The sequence below is a fragment of the Bos mutus genome, chromosome 8 (assembly GCF_027580195.1).
Source record: "Bos mutus isolate GX-2022 chromosome 8, NWIPB_WYAK_1.1, whole genome shotgun sequence".
Taxonomy (NCBI): domain Eukaryota; kingdom Metazoa; phylum Chordata; class Mammalia; order Artiodactyla; family Bovidae; genus Bos; species Bos mutus.
This window is the reverse complement of record NC_091624.1, coordinates 14,475,021-14,496,708: the sequence shown is the minus strand read 5'-3', so window position 1 is coordinate 14,496,708 and position 21,688 is coordinate 14,475,021. Positions and strand designations below refer to the sequence as shown.

Sequence of the window (21,688 nt, the reverse complement as noted above, 5' to 3'; positions counted from 1 at the left end):
ATTTGTCAGATAAAACTTTCAGGCCCTCTTTCAGATACATTTATGGAGTTATTTAAGTAGGAATAATAAATAATAAGTAGAAACATGAGAAAATACGTAAAGAGGTTCTTTCTTAGTATAAATACCACGTATTAACTTATTGGCAGGAAAGAAACTATTCTGAAAGACTATGACAGCAAGCCCTGACATCTTTCATATTTCTGTGTTTGGATTTCATAGCACAAAGAAAGTCATTTCATAAAAATACTTTGAGGACTTTTATCAATTTTTCCAAGGACTTCTCTTTATCCTTTGATAGTCAAAGCAATTTTGCTATCAACCATAACAAGTCCAACTGGTCTATGATTTAAGCACTACTCTGGTAAAACGTGAATCCATTTTATGAAACGGATTCCATTTTTGCAAGACCTGGAATCAACTTGTGTGGTGCTGCATTGATGGTAAACATGAAGCAATCAGAAAATGCCCCTCAGGTCACTGCTCCCCTGTGGTGTTAGCTGGGCAGGGGCAGGCGAGGAATATTTGAGTGGCACTGATTCTGTGAGTAGCTCATCTGCCCCTTTTTGGGTTATGCTGCTGCTGCTGCTGCTGCTAAGTCGCTTCAGTCGTGTCTGACTCTGTGCCACCCCATAAACAGAAGCCCATCAGGCTCCCCCGTCCCTGGGATTCTCCAGGCAAGAACACTGGAGTGGGTTGCCATTTCCTTCTCCAATGCATGAAAGTGAAAAGTGAAAGTGAAGTCGCTCAGTCGTGTCCAACTCAGCGACCCCATGGACTGCAGTCTACCAGGCTCCTCCATCCATGGGATTTTCTAGGCAAGAGTACCGGAGTGGGGTGCCACTGCCTTCTCCGTTTTGGGTTATGAGCACTTCTCTTTTCCTACACAGTCTATACCAGTGTTCCTACACAGGGACACGGATAATACACATAATGAGCTCATGATACATAATACAAATTTGGAGGCTGCTGATAATGAGCAGCCTAAAAATTTTAAAAGTCTTCAAGGCACAGCTGGGAAATGAAAGTGCTCTTTGATAAAGCCAACTAGACCACCCTAGGGAAAGATGTGTGACTGGACTTGACCTGAAGGCCAGCATCAAGCCAGCAGTGAGGAAAACAGGGGCCAGAGACACCACACAGCCTGGATTAATTACCAAACAGCCTCTCGTCTGGGATGAACTGTGAGCATCTCAGAAATCAGTGTGTGTTTTGGGACTGACACCAGAAGCGGCCTGCCAGCCTCCAGGAAGAAGGGGACCTAGGGATACAGCAGTTAACTGTCTGGATATATGAGCTTAGCTGGTATGGAAGGTGGTAAGTATATTCCTGGTAGCAAAATATACCATTAAGGTTAAACTTGACATGGCTCTCACAAAGCCTACTTCAAATGTCATCAAAATGCTAACACAATATAGCATTTAAATGAAAAACTTTCAGAATGCTGCCTGCCACATGCCAGAAATGCAAACAGCAACTACAGCAACTTTTCGAAGCTGAAAAGAAGTTACCATGCTGGAAGGATCCACGTGAAGGGCAAACACTTTGGCACCAAACTGATCCGTCAAAAGTTTTTTTAACCAACTTTGAAAAGAAAGCCTTTAGGGTTTTTAACTTTGAGGAATATGTAACCCCCTACCCCCCAAAATAAGCAGAAACATTTTATGTATAATTCAATAGGAAATGCAGATGAAATGATAACCTTCTTTGGATCTGTTTTCAAATTATACTATCAATCCTAAGGATGACTAAAAAGGTCTGGCTCTTAAGCAAGAAATGTGAAAATGTCCCCAAGACACAATGCAAAACTGCCAAGAGCCAAAACTGATGATTCAGAAGAATTCTTAAAATGTATGTGCAAATTAGACTGTTTAGACTCAAACTTCAACTGTGATGTACCTGTATGGATGCGTATATGCCACTGCACTGACAAGTGCGCATGTCAGAACAAGTTTTTAAAAAATTATACATTTAATATCACACTGGAGCTCTCATCCCCCAACCCAGGTTCCTAACACTAAAGGATTAAACTAATTTTACTACAGATAGACTTAGAGGAAAAGTTGCAGTGACTCCCCAATCTCTCCTTATACTACTAACCTCAACACTTACAAAAATATATTTCTTCTGCTTAGTACTATAATAATTTAGAGAGAAAAATACTAACCAAGAACAGGAACTGAAGTCTTCTGTTGTTGGTAAGAGGCCATGATACTATTTGCAGTAGAATTGGGACCTAGAACCTAAGTAGAAAGTAGACTGAATCAGCAAAGATTATTTTATACTTCTGATAACTGCAAATACCTTTGCAGCAATAAGTAGCCCTCCATTTTCATTATGACATCAAACATATATGTCATTTTAATTTGACAGTTTCTCCCGTCTCCATTCAGGCCCTGATATCTCCTGTCTACCAGAAGGTAATGATGGGGGGAAAACAGAAAAGGAAAAGCTCAGTGATAAACACCTGGTCCTTTCCAAATGAGTGAGCCAAACCCTGGGGAGGGGTACAATAACAGATTATAGAATACACAGAGCATCAAACTGTACTCAAAAATTTGTGAGAATTTTTACATTAAAATAATATGTACATAAAACGGAGGAGAATGCAAACTTCACGTGTGTTCAAGGTGAACAAGAGACTTCATAGGAATCCCACGCCTGCAGGAGCCTCGGAGGGCACATGCCAGGCCCTCTGCCCTGCCATCACTCAGCTCTGGCCCGTCCCCTCCTGGCGCACGCCCAGCAGCGATCCACATGCTTAAAGCACTGCCCTGGGACCCACGGTATCCTGCACACGTGACATGACCGTGCTTTACCAACCAGAGCAAAAACACAATTTTCCTGTCATTTCCCCTAAAAGACTCCTAAACTGGTATCTTAGGCGTTAATATGATCTGAATCGATGAGATAAGGGAGGGCCTGGGGAGGCATTGTAAATTGTTAGCTTCAAAATCACAAGTTTTGAAGGTGATCACATTTCTTCTAGGAAATACCTATTATAGTAAATTCAAGTGCTTATGGGAGGCTAACTCTTAGTTGCTTTTAGAGTTTTTTCTTTTAAATGCTTTGATATCTACCTTGTCATGTAACCTTCAAAACATTCAGTGAAGTATACCAGAGAATATTATTCTCATTTATAAACGAGGAAATCAAGACCCAGTAAGCTCATGTATTTCATAAGGCTATGAGCTGACTTTCGGCCTCTGTCTCAGCTCCAAACCCACCCTTCTGTGCACTGCTTCTGAGGCTGGGACTGTGGGCCTGAGAAAACACCCCTCCTCTGACGGCTGTTATTCTTCAACAAGAGCAGCCGACGGAGGGACAGGCCGAGGCTGGATGGAGGAAGGAGATGGGCTCTGTTCCTTCGTTTGCTTGCTTCCACTCAACAGTGGCTCTTTACCCCACAGCATCTCTTCATTCCAGTTTCCATTTATTTCTATGCACTCTGAACCAGCCTCATCTGCCCCCTCAGAAATACCAGCACGAGATGGCTGCCCCTGCTTCACGGAGCTTCCAGAACCGGCTCTGCAAGGCCCACCTCCAAGCGTCTAAATTCTAAGAATCTCAAACTCTTCCTTCTGTTCTTTCATCCCTAGGGGTGAACGCTGCTGCCCACACTACTATCCCAGCGTTCCTTCTCTGCGCTCCCCTTCTGCCTTTTTGGTCCTCTAGTACTTGGTTAACCAGTTCCATTTATTAAAAGCTCTCTGATAAAATATTAGCTGTGGTTTCCGTTGTCCTTAACGGACCCCGACAGACAGACCAGCCTTTCAGAATCAAAAGCAAAACGCTGAGCAACAGACCTGAGCTGTAAGAGACTGTGCAGATATAAACAATAAATAGATGACAAAACATCAGAATTCTTGATGGGACACAAACAGCTTTAACATAATTAGTAATCATGTCATAACAACACAGAAGTGACAAGTCAAATTTACTGCCATTATCTGGGCTTCCTTTAAAGACTTCCGATCCCATCCATAAGTGTGAACAGAGAGGTGAGGGGCTAGTTCCAGTCGACCCTTAACAATTTCACTGAAGGTCAGGGGCAACCATCGGACTCCCATCTTCTCCGTGACAGAGGTTTCATGTGGAAAGAGAACTAAAAGCAAACTCAACCTAAGCCAAGGTGTACGATGAACTACACGGTCAATCACAAAATCTTCTTCCCAACAGCTGCTAAGATAATTAACTGTGGTATGGTATGTTTTAAGAAAAGGAAAATCTTTCGCTTTGACTGCCAAGACACTATGAGAGTAATAATCTGTGAAAGCGATTTTAACATGAAAAGCACATTGTGTTTTTGAGGAAAACTTACAGGTGTAGCTGAACTCTGCTGGGGGTGAGAGTCCAAATTTCCGGAAGCGACCTTTCCATTAACTGCAGAGTATCTTCAAAGGCCTTCTGTAATTCCCTTCCTTGCTCATCAAACTCAAAGAGAAAGAGCATCTTTAAAATACGGCATATTTCATCTAGAGAGAAGAAATTTGAGAGAGTGGTTAAGTTGTAATACCAACTCCATTGCTAGAACCCTAACAGAGATTCTTTCCCAAGCAGAAAATATCTAATATCACACAATATCTTCCATATTTTCTCCTTTCTCCTCCAAAGCTAGAATAATTTAACATATCTACTACAAAAAGAAAACAAACCCATGGCAGCCCAAGCAGGAGGTTAGTGTCTCCTCAATCCCTATCCTGGTTTCAGCGATGCATGCGTGTGTGCTAGGTCACTTCAGTCGTGTCCGACTCTTTCTGACTGTATGGACTGTAGCCCACCAGGCTCCTCTGTCCATGGGGATTCTCCAGACAAAAATACCGGAGTGGGTTGCCATGCCCTCCTCCAGGAGATCTTCCCAACTCAGCGATCGAACCTGCATCTCTTACATCTCCTATATTGGCAGGCAGGTTCTTTACTATTAGCACCATCTGGGAAGCTCCCAGGGAACTTCCCAAAAGGCCAAATAGAAAAATAGATGTCTTTCTCCAGACTAATAAGACTTATTCCCAAGTCCATGATGTAGCAAGTGAAGGGGATGGACTGGATTTTAACCTTTCATCCCAGAGCAAACCTGCTTAACAGTTTAGGCTCTGTGTGGCCTTGGGTAAACTTTTTGACTTTAATGATCGTCCTTCACATCTTGGGTAGATGAATGCCAATGAGAAAGGCCTCTGGGCTGAGAAGTTTTGTTTTACGAATGTGCCCTGAAGTGATGTGTTTACTAGGGTTTTTATGTTGGCAAGAATCATCAGTATTGAAACTATACCTTTCAATTTCTCAGTCCCCTGCACCACTTCACTCAATGCCTCCAAAAGGGCCACATCCTCCAGTGGACTCCCCTCCTTGAGGCTGTGCTTCTTCCGCTCCGCTTTGCGCCGATTCTTAGATGACCGCCTGTTAGAAATTAGAGATGTTTTAAGTCTTTCCCATTAAAATCTGAACAAGACAAGGATGCCCACTCCCAGTACTTCTCTTCAACGCAGTACTGGAAGTCCTAGCCACAGCAATCAGAAAAGAAAAAGAAATGAAAGGTCATTAGGAATTGTCATTAGATAGGGATGATACTACATTTGGAAAACCCTAAGGACTCCACTGGTGAGAGAAGCAAGGTCCGCTGCTGTAAAGAGCACTACTGCGCAGGAACCTGGAATGTCAGGTCCATGAGTCAGGGCAAACTGGAAGTGGTCAAACAGGAGATGGCAGGAGTGAACACTGACATTCCAGGAATCAGCGAACTGAAATGGACTGGAACGGGTGAATTTAACTCAGACGACCATTATATCTACTACCGAGGGCAGGAATCCCTCAGAAGAAATGGAGTAGCCATCATGATCAACAAAAGAGTTCGAAATGCAGTACTTGGATGCAATCTCAAAAAAAACAGAATGATCTCTGTTCGTTTCCAAGGCAAACCATTCAATATCACGGTAATCCAAGTCTATGCCCCAACCAGTAACGCTGAAGAAGCTGAAGTTGAACAGTTTTATGAAGACTTACAAGACCTTTTAGAACTAACACCCAAAAAAGATGTCCTTTTCATTATAGGGGACTGGAATGCAAAAGTAGGAAGTCAAGAAACACCTGGAGTAACAGGCAAATTTGGCCTTGGAATACGAAATGAAGCAGGGCAAAGACTAATACAGTTTTGCCAAGAAAATGCTCAGGTCATAGCAAACACCCTCATCCAACAACACAAGAGAAGACTCTACACATGGACATCACCAGATGGTCAACACCAAATCAGATTGATTATATTCTTTGTAGCCAAAGATGGAGAAGCTCTATACAGTCAAAAAAACAAGACCAGGAGCTGACTGTGGCTCAGATCATGAACTACTTATTACCAAATTCAGACTTAAACTGAAGAAAGTAGGGAAAACCACTAGACCATTCAGGTATGACCTAAATCAAATCCCTTACGATTATACAGTGGAAGTGAGAAATAGATTTAAGGGCCTAGATCTGATTTAGAGTGCCTGATGAACTATGGAATGAGGTTTGTGACATTGTACAGGAGACAGGGATCAAGACCATCCCCATGGAAAAGAAATGCAAAAAAGCAAAATGGCTGTCTGGGGAGGCCTTACAAATAGCTGTGAAAAGAAGAGAAGTGAAAAGCAAAGGAGAAAAGGAAAGATACAAGCATCTGAATGCAGAGTTCCAAAGAATAGCAAGAAGAGATAAGAAAGCCTTCCTCAGCGATCAATGCAAAGAAATAGAGGAAAACAACAGAATGGGAAAGACTAGAGATCTCTTCGAGAAAATTAGAGATACCAAGGGAACATTTCATGCAAAGACGGGCTCGATAAAGGACAGAAATGGTATGGACCTAACAGAAGCAGAAGAGATTAAGAAGAGGTGGCAAGTATATACAGAAGAACTGTACAAAAAAGATCTTCACGACTCAGATAATCACGATGGTGTGATCACTGACCTAGAGCCAGACATCCTGGAATGTGAAGTCAAGTGAGCCTTAGAAAGCATCACTACGAACAAAGCTAGTGGAAGTGATGGAATTCCAGTTGAGCTATTCCAAATCCTGAAAGATGATGCTGTGAAAGTGCTGCACTCAATATGTCAGCAAATTTGGAAAATTCAGCAGTGGCCACAGGACTGGAAAAGGTCAGTTTTCATTCCAATCCCAAAGAAAGGCAATGCCAAAGAATGCTCAAACTATCGCACAATTGCACTCATCTCACATGCTAGTAAAGTAATGCTCAAAATTCTCCAAGCCAGGCTTCAGCAATGTGTGAACCGTGAACTTCCAGATGTTCAAGCTGGTTTTAGAAAAGGCAGAGGAACCAGAGATCAAATTGCCAACATCTGCTGGATCATTGAAAAAGCAAGAGAGTTCCAGAAAAACATCTATTTCTGCTTTATTGACTATGCCAAAGCCTTTGACTGTGTGGATCACAATAAACTGTGGGAAATTCTGAAAGAGATGGGCATACCAGACCACCTGACCTGCCTCTTGAGAAATCTGTATGCAGGTCAGGAAGCAAAAGTTAGAACTGGACATGGAACAACAGACTGGTTCCAAATAGGAAAAGGAGTACGTCAAGGCTGTATATTGTCACCCTGCTTATTTAACTTATATGCAGAGTACATCATGAGAAACACTGGACTGGAAGAAACACAAGCTGGAATCAAGATTGCTGGGAGAAATATCAATAACCTCAGATATGCAGATGACACCACCCTTATGGCAGAAAATGAAGAGGAACTAAAAAGCCTCTTGATGAAGGTGAAAGAGGAGAGTGAAAAAGTTGGCTTTTAAAGCTCAACATTCAGAAAACGAAGATCATGGCATCTGGTCCCATCACTTCATGGGAAATAGATGGGTAAACAGTGGAAACAGTGGCTGACTTTATTTTTGGGGGCTCCAAAATCACTGCAGATGGTGACTGCAGCCATGAAATTAAAAGACGCTTACTCCTTGGAAGAAAAGTTATGACCAACCTAGATAGCATATTCAAAAGCAGAGACATTACTTTGCCAAGAAAGGTCCGTCTAGTCAAGGCTATGGTTTTTCCATTGGTCATGTATGGATGTGAGAGTTGGACTGTGAAGAAAGCTGAAAGAGTGCTGAAGAATTGATGCTTTTGAACTGTGGTGTTGGAGAAGACTCGAGAGTCCCTTGGACTGCAAGGAGATCCAACCAGTGCATTCTGAAGGAGATCAGCCCTGGGATTTCTTTGGAAGGAATGATGCTAAAGCTGAAACTCCAGTACTTTGGCCACCTCATGCAAAGAGTTGACTCACTGGAAAAGACTCTGATGCTGGGAGGGATTGGGGACAGGAGGAGAAGGGGACGACAGAGGATGAGATGCCTGGATGGCATCAGTGACTTGATGGACGTGAGTCTGAGTGAACTCCAGGAGTTGGTGATGGACAGGGAGGCCTGGCGTGCTGCGATTCATTGGGTCGCAAAGAGTCAGACATAACTGAGAGACCGAACTGAACTGAAGGACTCCACATAAAAACTTCTAGATCTGATAAATGAATTCAGCAAAATAGCAAGATAAAAGAATGACATCAGAAATTGGTTGTATTTCTTTACAATAGCAATGAAATATCAGAAAAGAAATGTAAAAAAACAATAGTTTTCAACATCACAGTCCCCAAAACAAAATACTTATGAATAAACCTGATTAAGGAGATTAAAGACTCATACACTGAGAACTATAAAACATTAAGAAAGGAAACTGAAGATGATTCAAAGATATGGAAAGAAATCCCATGTTCTTGGACTATAAGAATTAACATTGTTAAAATGGCCATATTAGTCAAAGCAATCTACTGATGTAATGCAATCCCTATCAAATGACCCATGACAGTTTCACAGAACTAGAACAAATAATCTCCAAATTCTATGGAACCATAGGTGACCCAGAACTGCTAAAGCAATTCCGAAGAAAAAGAATAAAGCAGGAGGCATAGCCTTCTCAGACTTCAGACACACTCCAGAGCTACAGGAATCAAAACAGCATGGCACTGGCACACAAACAGACATGTGGCTCAGTGGAGCAGGAGAGCGAGCCGAGGAAGAAACCTACACACCTACTACCAGTTAGTCTTCTACAAGAGACTCAGGAATATAAAACGGGAACAAGCCTCTTCAGCAACTGGTGCTGGAAAAGCTGGACAGCCACATGTAAACAGATGCAGTTAAAACATACCCTCTCACTGTACACAGAAATAACCTCAAAATGGCTTAAAGACCTAAACATAATTAAGACAGGACACCATAGGCAAAACATCCTATGACATAAATTGTACCAGTGCTTTCTTAGGTCAGTCTCCCAAGGCAATAGAAATAAAAACAAAAGTAAACAAACTTACAAGCTTTTGCACAGCAAAGGAAACCATAAAAAAAAAAAAAAACGATCTACGGAATGGGAGAAAAACTGTTTGCAGATGATGCAGTAGATAAGGGTTTAATTTCCAAAACACACAAACAGCTCATACTACTCAACAAAAAAACCCAAACAACCCCATCAAAAAATGGGCTAAAGATCTTAATAGACATTTCTCCAAAAAAAACATACAGATAGATGGCCACCAGGCATGTGAAAAGATGCTCATCACTAATTATTACAGAAATGCAAATCAAAACTACAGTGAGGTACCACTTGACACCAGTCAAAACGGTCATCATTAATAAGTCTACAAACAACAAATGCTGAAGAGGGTATGCTGAAAAGGGAACCCTCCTGTACTCTTGGTGGGAATGTAAGTTTGTACAGCCACTATGGAAACAGTATGGCGGTCCCTCAGAAAACTAAAAAGAGAATTACAATATGATCCAGCAATCCCACTCCTGGGCATATCCTGGAGAAAACTCTAACCCAAAAGACATATGCACCCCTATGTCCATAGCAACACTACTCACAACAGCCCCAAGACATAAACAACCTAAAGATCCACTGACAGATGACTTGATAAAGAAGACGTGGTACATACATACAATGGAATACTACTCAGACATAAAAAGAATGAAACAATGCCACGTGCAGTATCATGGATGCAAATGGGATTATCAAATTAAGTGAAGTAAGTCAGAAAGAGAAAGAACTAGGGTGTCATGTATACACGGAATCTAACATACAGCACAAATGAACCTATGAAACAGACTCACAGACAGAGAACAGACTTGTGGGTGCCAAGGGGAGGAGAGGGAGAGGGAGACGCATGGACTGTGGGTTTGGGGTTGGTAGATGCAAAGTACTACACTGGAATGGATAAACAACACCCTACTGTATAGCACAGGGAACTATATTCGATATTCTATGATAAACCACAATGGAAGAAAAGAGAAACAAAGAATGCATGTATGTGTATAACTGAATCACTGTGCTGTGCAGCTGAGATCGTCACAACATTGTCAATCATGCCTCAATAAAGAAAAAGAGGACTCTCCTTGTGCTCAGCAGATTAAAGTGAATGTAGCAATAACTATGGTCACCAACTTTTGGGGAAACCAGGGTATATACAGATGGTGCTTGTATTTTGGGGAAAATGGTGAAGGTGTTAAAATGATACGTGAAATTCAACTGGTAGCGAAAAGGCAGGAAATAATAAGGAAAGCCCTAAAAAGTGATGCCTGGCCTTGAAGTTTTGATTAAGATGCAGGATACAGGAAGCTTGGGGCTGGTGCACTGGGATGACCCAGAGGGATGGTATGGGGAGGGAGGAGGGAGGGGGGTTCAGGATGGGGAACACGTGTACACCCGTGGCGGATGCATGTTGATGTATGGCAAAACCAATACAATATTGTAAAGTAAAAAAATAAAAATAAAAAAAAATAAGATACAGAATAAAATGAGATTACATCTGATAATCACAGCTGGAACAATGAGAACAATCAGCTTCAATTTTGTAGTAAAAAGCAAATAAATTTAAAGGCAACAAAATTAAATTTAAGTAAGAAGACAGACATATCAGATTGGAATTTGAATATCATAAAATGTATAAATGAACCCCACATTCTTTCCTGCCTCAGAGGTCTTTAATTATGCCATTTGTTTCATCTGGGACCCTCACCCCAACTCCCAAAAGCCCAGTCTGGGTGGCTTTCCTGCAGTTTCTGTTTATCCCACCGAATCCCACAGATGTCCACTCTAAATTCCTAAAACACCATTTGGTTTAAATATATCATCATGCATTGTTTTCTGTTTCCCAAGTAAGTCTACAAATTCTTATTAATTCACATCTCCTTAAAAGGTTTCTGTAATATCCAGTGCAGCTAGTTCAGTAAACACTTCTGACCAATTGAACTTTGAAGAAGTGTGAACTCGCTTTGCTTTATAATCTTTCTAGTTTTTCAGTGCCTACACATTACGTATAGTCACTTAATATTTGTTAAATGAATAAAATCAGATGTTAAATATAAACTGAGTACCCAGTGTAAGTGCCGTTATTAGCAACGGGCAAACACACAGGCCACGAAGCTGCAGCAGAAAACACCTGAAGTCAAGTCTGATCTCTCAGACACGCTGGGAAGGTCCTTACACAACTTCCACAGTCCTCCCCCTCCTGCTGCACTGTCCTGGCGGAAAACTGACCTCTTCACTCCCCTTTCTCCACATCCTCAGGGAACGGTCAGCGTGCTGAATGCACATGATACGTACGCTGATATCCTAGAGTTACTGTGAGAGTATCTGCCACTCAAGTTACTGCCACTCATGACACTGCTGGTTTCAGAGAAAAGATCTGACTCTGGACCGTGGGGTGCTTCATCATCTAGAAAAGAAGAACCAGACACGGAATTGAAAACTCCCTGCAGATAAGGTTCACCTTCAGCAGGGTAAATGAACCCTAGTTATCCAGGTCACCTCTAATGAGGTAGGAAAACCAGTACAGAGCTGATCTAAAACAGGGCACAAATGTGTACAAGTGAGTCACTAGACTGGCACAACGCTGTACATCAGCTATTCTTCAGTAAAAAAAGGAGGTGCTCTCCTTGTGCTCAACAGACTGAAATTAAGGTAGCAGTAACTACTAGTCACCAGTAGATATGAAATACAATTTTACTACTGTAAGCTAGCACTTTACCAAACGTCTTTATTCTTTTCTTAAAGCAAAGGAACTTCTGGAGATGAGGGGATTCATTCTGTAAATACCACAGTCAGTTCCCCTGGCTGGGTGAGTGGGGAGCGTTTGGTAGACCAGTACCCATGACAAAGACACACACGCGCCCTTCACAGAGGCCTCAGACTTCCACTTGGCACAGTAACCTCACTGCAGGAGGCACAGGAAGCGGCTAATAAGACCAAGTGTGACGCTGCCCCCAGCACCCCCGAGCTGCACTGCCTCCAGGCAGGCACTCACCCAGGCTCACGGGCTGGGCCTGCTCCTTCAGCTCTCGTACCACCAGCAGACGTTTCTTATGGCGACTGAATGTGGCTGTCTGAGAGTCCAGAAACGCCATATAATTTTTCTGGGCTGAGGGTGCAGATGGAAAATAATTTAAACATGTTTAAGCAAAGGGAAAAAACTAGAGTGAGGGGTTAGCAAGGGAGTTGGAGCTTAATGAAAAGAAAACAAGTTATCAAGTTTTTCAAGTAAGATTTTTTTCTTTAAATTTAACAGAGAATTAACCAACAATGCTTTTGGAGAATGAACTAGAGATTGAGGTACAAGATCTTAAAGTTCATCAACATCATCCTAGAAAACACTCTACCACTAAACTTGTAAAATCACCTGAATAAGAGTCTTTAATATCTAACGCAAGAGAGGACTGGCAAATAAAAGGAGTGTACAGGAAGCTGTTAACAAAAATAGGAAGAAAGTCATGAAATGCTTCCTAAACCTATAAGTATTCGGTCTTTGCTGATGAATAGTCAGCATTTTTCTAGGTTCTCATTAGTGGAAAAAAATTCAAGTAAGAGTGAGCTAGAAGGATTGTTACAGGGCCCAGGAGGATGCTTCCAGGACCCAGGCAGGAGTACGTAAAGAGAATGATACACAGAGAACTCTCCCAGTTTTAAGTTGGACAGGGTAGTAGAGAGCAGACAGGGTAAGAATGTGAATGCATGTTAATGTCAGAAAGGCTAGACATTACTTACAGGGTAGACTGTGCAGGGCTTAAAAGCAACCTCTACTCCCAAAGATGTCTATACGTCAAACTGACATCCTACTCTTCTTACACTTTGCATTTAAGGAATTACAGTGTACACTAGAGTATTCTAGAACTGATTAACATTCATCTGTTATTGATTAACCTTCTGCAAAGGTCCTTTTCATTTTTATTATTTTTTTGGACATGCCGTGCAGCATACAGGATCTTAAGTTGCCCGACAAGGGATTGAGCCTGTGCCCCCAGAACTGGAAGCTGTCTTAACCACAAGGCCATAGGAAAAGCCCTTCTTTTTATTGTAAAAAAAATTTTTATTTTGAAAGTTCAAACCTATTAAAAGTTGCAACAGTTCAATGAATACACACACATACTTCACTTAGATTTATCAATTATTAATATTATTCTATATTTTTGGCTTCCTCTGTTTCTCTCTCCACTCTCTCTCACACACACATAATTATTTTTGTGGAACCCTTTGAGAGGAAGTTACAATACTTCCCTCCTAAATACTTTAGCATTTCTCTCTTAAGAATCAGGATATTATGTATATAATCACAATATAATTATTAAATGCAGAAAATTAACCATTTGATATGATATTATCTAACAGTTCATATGCAAGTTTACCAACTATTCCCCAATGCAAAAATTTTTAATTGTATCTTACCCACAGGTTTTTAACATTCAAATATTTCATGTGTGACTATTTAACATCATCGTTGCTATTGTTTAGACACTAAGTCTGTCCAACTCTTCATGACTCCATGGACTGTAGCCTCCCAGGCTCCTCGATCCATGGGATTTCCCAGGCAAGAATACTGGAATGGGCTGTCATTTTTCTTCTCTAGGGGGATCTTCCCGACCCAGGGATCAAACCCATGTCTTCTGTAACGGCAGGCAAATTCTTTACCACTGGAAGCCCATTTAACATAGCACATTTAAAAACCGTGGTCAGAACTCAATGATCTCACCCAGGGGAGAACTCTGGCTGACTCAATAAAATGCGTTCGTTCATCACTGACATGATTAAAGGATGTAACAGCAAAGATAGTCCTCTCCCGTCTCCGTCTCCCCCTAATCTTGATATTTCCAAATTAGGGATTCTTTCTAAAATACAACCCTCACCTTCTAGAATGGAAGGCTTTATGTTGGTTTCTATAATATCTGGTCTGTTATACTTGTGTACCTAAAAGGAAAAATAAGATAATTTTAGGCAGGAAAACTTCAAGTCACTGGAAAGTTAGGATGCTGGGGAATGGATCACTTTCAGAGGTGACCAGGATATTTTCCAGAGGAACAGGCCTACAAGGTGGTCAAAGAAAACCCAAATCGTTCCAGTAAAAATCAGTAACATTTCACGTTTAGAGGACTAATTCCACACCTCAAGAATAAATTATTTAAATGATTTAAAAAGCACTGCTTATCCTTCGACCAGAACCTGAACTACTTCTACCAAACCTCGGAAGCCTCAGAAGACCAGGGACTCCGGCTGACACTGTGCCCCCCATGCAGGCCCTCATTCTGCTGAGCACTCAGGCAGGGAGGAGTTCTGACGGCCTCTTACCAGTCTCAGAGCTTCTTCCCAGGCAGCTCCTTCTAACAGCACGAGCACAGCTTCTTCATGGTCCTGACAAGGGAACATTAAGGAAGATAACAGGTTAATGGGGCAAGCATGTCAGATGCCACCGTATCAAACTGCAAAAGTGCCCAAAGAGCTGCCTCTCTTGCTCACAATCCCAGTTCTCAGCATAGGGTCTGGCCTAGAGCGGATGCTTGATAGATGCTGATGCAAAAGACAAATGAGTGTCAATTCTTGAAATGACCACAAAACACAAGGTGAACATCATCTCTCTACATCCCTGAGCACTGAAACCACGAGAGAGACTGTTAGAAATGCCCATTTCCCCAGCTGCACCTCCAAGTCTGATTCAGGAGATTTAGGTGGGCTCCTGAATTAACAAGACCACACTTTGAAAAAAGGGTAGCCTAGAACTGTAACCTTCTAAACCTTTTTTTTTTTAATGCTTATTTTTTTCTCCTTGTATTTCAAACAACTTCAAACCTATAAAAAACTGAAATTAGTAGACATGTATATCCTACAGTCTTTAAGCCATTTGTGATGCTTACATACTTACCACTAAGAACTTTTGATTATGTACCCTAATATATAATTACGTTCTTAAAAAGCACATAAAACAAAACACGTTTTTAAAAGATGAAATAAGAGACAACTGGCTGGATTTCTTCAAGTAATCTCTATCATAAAAAAGGTGTGTATAAACTAGATAAAAAGGGATTTAAAGAACATAAGATAATGAATGCAATACATAGACCCAGGAGGAATCTAATTGTATCGATCTACTATAAACAACTTCGGAATATTGAGGGAACTTAACTTTTCATTATTGGATAAATTAAAATGTGTCAACACGGAGAGAGGAAGATTATAGCAAAACAAACCAAATTTACAAACAGTATACTTTCATTTTGGTGAAAAAGTACATCTGTGTGTAGTGTGTCTGTGCGTGCATGCATGTGCGTGCCTGTGTATGGGGGTGAGTAGGGAAGACAGAGAGGAGAGAGGAAACTCTAGAAAGAAACAGTCACACAGAGTCGGACACGACTGACGCGACTTAGCATGCACGCTCAAACTACCGCACAATTGCACTCATCTCACACGCTAGTAAAGTAATGCTCAAAATTCTCCAAGCCAGGCTTCAGCAATACGTGAACCGTGAACTTCCAGATGTTCAAGCTGGTTTTAGAAAAGGCAGAGGAACCAGAGATCAAATTGCCAACATCCGCTGGATCATCGAAAAAGCAAGAGAGTTCCAGAAAAACATCTATTTCTGCTTTATTGACTATGCCAAAGCCTTTGACTGTGTGGATCACAATAAACTGTGGAAAATTCTGAAAGAGATGGGAATACCAGACCACCTGACCTGCCTCTTGAGAATCCTATATGCAGATCAGGAAGCAACAGGTAGAACTGGACATGGAACAGACTGGTTCCAAATAGGAAAAGGAGTTCGTCAAGGCTGTATATTGTCACCCTGCTTATTTAACTTATATGCAGAGTACATTATGAGAAATGCTGGGCTGGAAGAAGCACAAGCTGGAATCAAGATTGCTGGGAGAAATATCAATAACCTCAGATATGCAGATGACACCACCCTTATGGCAGAAAGTGAAGAGGAACTCAAAAGCCTCTTGATGAAGGTGAAAGAGGAGAGTGAAAAAGTTGGCTTAAAGCTCAACATTCAGAAAACGAAGATCATGACATCTGGTCCCATCACTTTATGGGAAATAGATGGGGAAACAGTGGAAACAGTGTCAGACTTTATTTTTGGGGGGCTCCAAAATCACTGCAGATGGTGACTGCAGCCATGAAGTTAAAAGACGCTAACTCCTTGGAAGGAAAGTTATGACCAACCTAGATAGCATATTCAAAAGCAAAGACATTACTTTGCCAACAAAGGTCCATCTAGTCAAGGCTATGGTTTTTCCAGTAGTCATATATGGATGTGAGAGTTGGACTGTGAAGAAAGCTAAGCGCCGAAGAATTGATGCTTTTGAACTGTGGTGTTGGAGAAAACTCTTGAGAGTCCCTCGGACTGCAAGGAGATCCAACCAGATCCATTCTGAAGGAGATCAGCCCTGGGATTTCTTTGGAAGGAATGATGCTAAAGCTGAAACTCCAGTACTCTGGCCACCTCATGCGAAGAGCTGACTCATTGGAAAAGACTCTGATGCTGGGAGGGATTGGGGGCAGGAGGAGAAGGGGACGACAGAGGATGAGATGGCTGGATGGCATCAGTGACTTGATGGACGTGAGTCTGAGTGAACTCTGGGAGTTGGTGATGGATAGGGAGGCCTGGCGTGCTGCAGTCCATGGGGTCACACAGAGTTGGACACGACTGAGTGACTGAACTGAACTGAACTGATGCATGAGTGGTAGGAATGAGGTGTTTTTATTTTCTTGTATTTGCTTTTAGTATTTTAAATAATCTATATACGTATATACTACTTTAAATAAGTTACTTTTAACTAAGAACCCAGACCCCAAAGGATCATTTCAGGCCTATACCATATGTCCCAAAGAAACACAGTATATGTGTTTTGCTTGACTGGCAATGTGTGTGTGTGTTATTGACATAAAATTCATATATTAATAACATACAATGAATAATTTTAAAGTGTATAATTTTAAATATACGCTTATATTTAAAGTGTATACACACTATATCACAATGTTGTGTAATCACAAGCTCTCCCTACTTTCAAAATTTCAAAATTTTTTTTCCATTACATAAATACACTTCATATCCATTAACCAATCCCGCCGTATTTTCCACTCCTCTCACCCCTGGTAACTTCTAATCTGCTTTTTGTCTCTCTGGATTTGCATAGTCTGGATATATTATATAAAAGGAGCCATATAATAGGTGACTTTTTGTGCCTGACTTCTTTTATTAAGCACATGTTTTAAAGATTCATCAGTTCTTTGTTCCTTTTTCCTCCCCTTTTTTGACTATAGCAAAATTCAATATAATATGTACCCTTTTAGCCATGTAATGTATAGTTCAAGGGCGTCAAGCAAATTCACATTGTTGTGAAACCACCACTACTATCAATTTCCAAAACTTTTATCTTGCACAAAGGAAATTTTATATCCATGAAACAATAAATCCCCTCTCTCCCTACCCCCACGTTCAGCAACCATCGTTCTACTGTGTCTCTATGAATCTGACTACTCTAGGTACCTCACGTAAGTAGAATTATACAATATTTGTCCTTTTATATCTAATTTATTTCATTCAGCATAATCTTTTCAAGTTTTATCTAAGCTGTAGCATGCACCAATTTTTCATTATTTTTTGACTGAATAATATTCCTTCCTATGTGTGTATGTGTTCAGTTCAGTCATTCAGTCGTGTCCGACTTTTTGCAACCCCTTGAACCACTGCATGTCAGGCCTCCCTGTCCATCACCAACTCCCGGAGTCCACCCAAACTCATGTCCACTGAGTCGCTGATGCCATCCAACCATCTCATCCTCTGTCGTCCCCTTCTCCTGCCCTCAATCTTTCCCAGCATTAGGGTCTTTTCCAATGAGTCAGCTCTTCACATTAGGTGGCCAAAGTATTGGAGTTTTAGCTTCAGCATCAGTCTTTCCAATGAACACCCAGGACTGATCTCCTTTAGAATGGACTGGTTGGATCTCCTTGCAGTCTGAGGGACTCTCAAGAGTCTTCTCCAATACCACAGTTCAAAAGAACCAAATCTTCAGCACTCAGCTTTCTTTATAGTCCAACTCTCACATCCATACATGACTACTGGAAAAACCACAGCCTTGACTAGATGGACCTTTGTTGGCAAAATAATGTCTCCGTTTTTAATATCCTGTCTAAGTTGGTCATAACTTTCCTTCCAAGGAGTAAGCGTCTTTTAATTTCATGGCTGCAGTCACCATCTGCAGTGATTTTGGAGGCCAGAAAAATAAAGTAAGCCACTGTTTCCCCATCTATTTCCCATGAAGTGATGGGACCAGATGCCATGATCTTAGTTTTCTGAATGTTGAGCTTTAAGCCAACTTTTTCACTCTCCTCTTTCAGTTTCATCAAGAGGCTCTTTAGTTCTTCTTCACTTTCTGCCATAAGGGTGGTGTTATCTGCATATCTGAGGTTATTGATATTTCTCCCAGAAATCCTGATTCCAGCTTGTGCTTCCTCCAGCCCAGCGTTTCTCATGATGTACTCTGCATAGAAGTTAAATAAGCAGGGTGACAGTATATAGCCTTGACGTACTCCTTTTCCTATTTGGAACCAGTCTGTTGTTCCATGTCCAGTTCTAACTGTTGCTTCCTGACCTGCATACAGATTTCTCAAGAGGCAGGTCAGGTGGTCTGGTATTCCCATCTTTTTGAGAATTTTCCACAATTTCTTGTGATTCACACAGTCAAAGGCTCTCGCATAGTCACTAAAGCAGAAGGAGATGTTTTTCTGGAACTCTCTTGTGTATGTGTACATATATCATATTGTTCACAGCAGCACTATCCACAATAGCCAAGATACAGAAACAACCTAAATGTCCATCAACAGATGCATGGATGAAGAAGCTGTGGTCCACATACACAATGGGATACTACTCAGCTGTAAAAAGAACGAACCAATGCCATGTGCAGCAACATGCATGCACTAGAGATCACCATACTCAAAGTCAGAAAGACAAACTCCACATGGTATCACTTATATGGAGTCTAAAATATGACACCAATGAACCTATCTATGAAACAGAAACACACTCACACTTACAGAGCAGGTGTGCTGCTGCCAAGGAGGGCAGGCGAGGGATGGAGCGGGAGGGGGCGAGCAGAGGAAAGCCATTACATATGATGGATAGACAGCAGGGTCCTACTGCATCGTGCACAGAGCTGTCGACATGTTCAGTATCCAATGATAAACCAGAGTGGAAAAGAATATAAAAAAGGAATGTATATATACACACACACACACACACACACATATAAAACCAAATCACTTTCCTGTATATTACCACAACATTGTAAATCAACTATACTTCAATAAAAAAAGAAGGAAAAAAGTCAATGCAATTCACCCTATCTTAGTTTAAGAGTCATTTGGCAAAATTTAATACCCATTCATGATTAAAGAGTCTCAGAACCAGAAACAGAAGAGAATTTTCTCAACCCAAGATGGGGAGGATGGGCAATTTTTTTTCCATAAAAGGTGAGACAGTTAATATTTTAGGCTTTTTGGGACAGACTGTTACAAGTCCTTAAACAGTTGTTTTAAGTGCAACAGCAGCCACACACAATGTATAAACAACTGGTGGGGCTATGTTCCAATAAAACTTTATTTATAAAACCGGTGGTCAGCTAGCTTTGGCCCCAAGGTTGTAGTTTGCCAAATCCAATAAGAGGCTTACCAGTTTCTCACATCTATTGAACAAACAACTCCTTTGCCAAAAACTAGCAAACATCACACATAGGGTTGAAAGACTGAATTTCTCTAGCTAATATCACTCACTGTAGACAAGACCAAGAGTTAAAAACTCTATAGGGGTCCATACTTAGGGAGATGCTACATTTTTATGAGTTTTTACCTCCAGGAGCCTTAAGAGAATTTCTCATAGTGAATGCGAGGAAATATCCTCGTATTTCTAGCAGGGGGAAGGAAAAAGGAGACGTGAAAATATACCCAAAGCATGCTGATTTTAACAAGACCTGCTCTCAAGAGAAAATATTTTGCCAGAGCCTAATCAAAGAAGGTTTCACCAGGACCTCCAATGTCGGGGCAGGGAAATACCCAACTCTGGCCCACTCTAACTTTCCTGTCCTACTGAGGGGTGAAAAAAACTGACAAGCCCTGGTGAAGTTCACAGCTGAAGCACATACTCAAAGACGGAGGCCTAATCACAGGACTAGAAAACACGTCTCCTCCTACCCAAACCCCAGCCTCATCACATCACTAAAGGCCTCTGATCAAATTTCCTTTTACCCAGGTATCACATTAGGCTTTTGACAAAAAATTACAAGGCATTTTTAAAAAGGGATAAAAATGCAGTTTGAAGAGTCAGAGCAAGCATCAGAACCAGACACTGATATGGCAGGTATCTTGAGATTATGAGGCTGGGAATTAAAAAATGAGTATGATAAATATGATAATACCTCAAACGGACACAAGAGACAACATGCAAGGACAGATGGGTAACGAGACCAGAGACAGAGAAATCCTAAGAATCAAAGAGAAATGTTAGAAATCACAAGTGAGCCTCCTTTCCATTTAATTAACCAACTTCAGTGGGATATGTCTTCATGTTTTCAGTTGAATCACCATATTCTCTTTCTAGGATCTAGTGATATCAAATTTTAGTTATCTTCTTTCACTCATCCTTATTACACGAAAGACAACAAAGCATTATAAAAGCATCATTTAGTTATGCAAGTGTGCCTGCTAGTAACAACTGTAACAACACTTTCTCATCAAAGGCCAAAACTCTAGAAGGAAGGAATCCCTGGTAACAGGTGTATGCCTGTGTCCTTTGAGTCTGTGGCCCATGACAATGCATGGATTTACTATTTTCATAATAAATCTACAATTCTATCAAAAGCTGGTATGGATACTTTATAATCTGATGGAAAACTGGAACCCAAAAAGCTGCTTGAGGTAAAAGAGACATTTCCAACAGAGACAATGGGAGTGAAAGCCAAAAAAGGAGGTCTCAAGTTCAATCACTTTGGTTCAGAATGGTCTTTTCTCATTGTTCCTACTTTGGTATGTTAATATAAAAAATATAACTGCCTTATGATTTAATTTCTATTTTCCACCAAGGTCAAGCCACTAGTGCATATTAGAGTTCTTTGGTATTCTACCTCACAGAAATTACAATTATTTAGAGAAGGCAATGGCACCCCACTCCAGTACTCTTGCCTGGAAAATCCCATGGACAGAGGAGCCTGGTGGGCTGCCGTCTATGGGGTCGCACAGAGTCGGACACGACTGAAGCGACTTAACAGCAGCAGAGATATACTGAATTTAGATTTCCAAGTCAAGTAGGCAAGATGGAAGACCTTCAAGGGAAATACTAT

At 41.1% G+C, this 21,688-nt stretch overlaps 1 protein-coding gene across 1 annotated transcript in view; it reads right to left on the bottom strand.

The window, feature by feature from the left end:
* ELP1 (elongator acetyltransferase complex subunit 1) overlaps window positions 1–21,688 on the bottom strand; it is a 62,581-nt gene that overhangs the window by 2,002 nt on the left and 38,891 nt on the right. Inside the window, 8 exon segments of the mRNA XM_014477445.2 lie at window positions 2,165–2,240; window positions 4,319–4,341; window positions 4,344–4,472; window positions 5,267–5,394; window positions 11,631–11,742; window positions 12,331–12,444; window positions 14,204–14,264; window positions 14,643–14,705. Coding sequence (XP_014332931.2) covers window positions 2,165–2,240; window positions 4,319–4,341; window positions 4,344–4,472; window positions 5,267–5,394; window positions 11,631–11,742; window positions 12,331–12,444; window positions 14,204–14,264; window positions 14,643–14,705 — 706 coding nt within the window.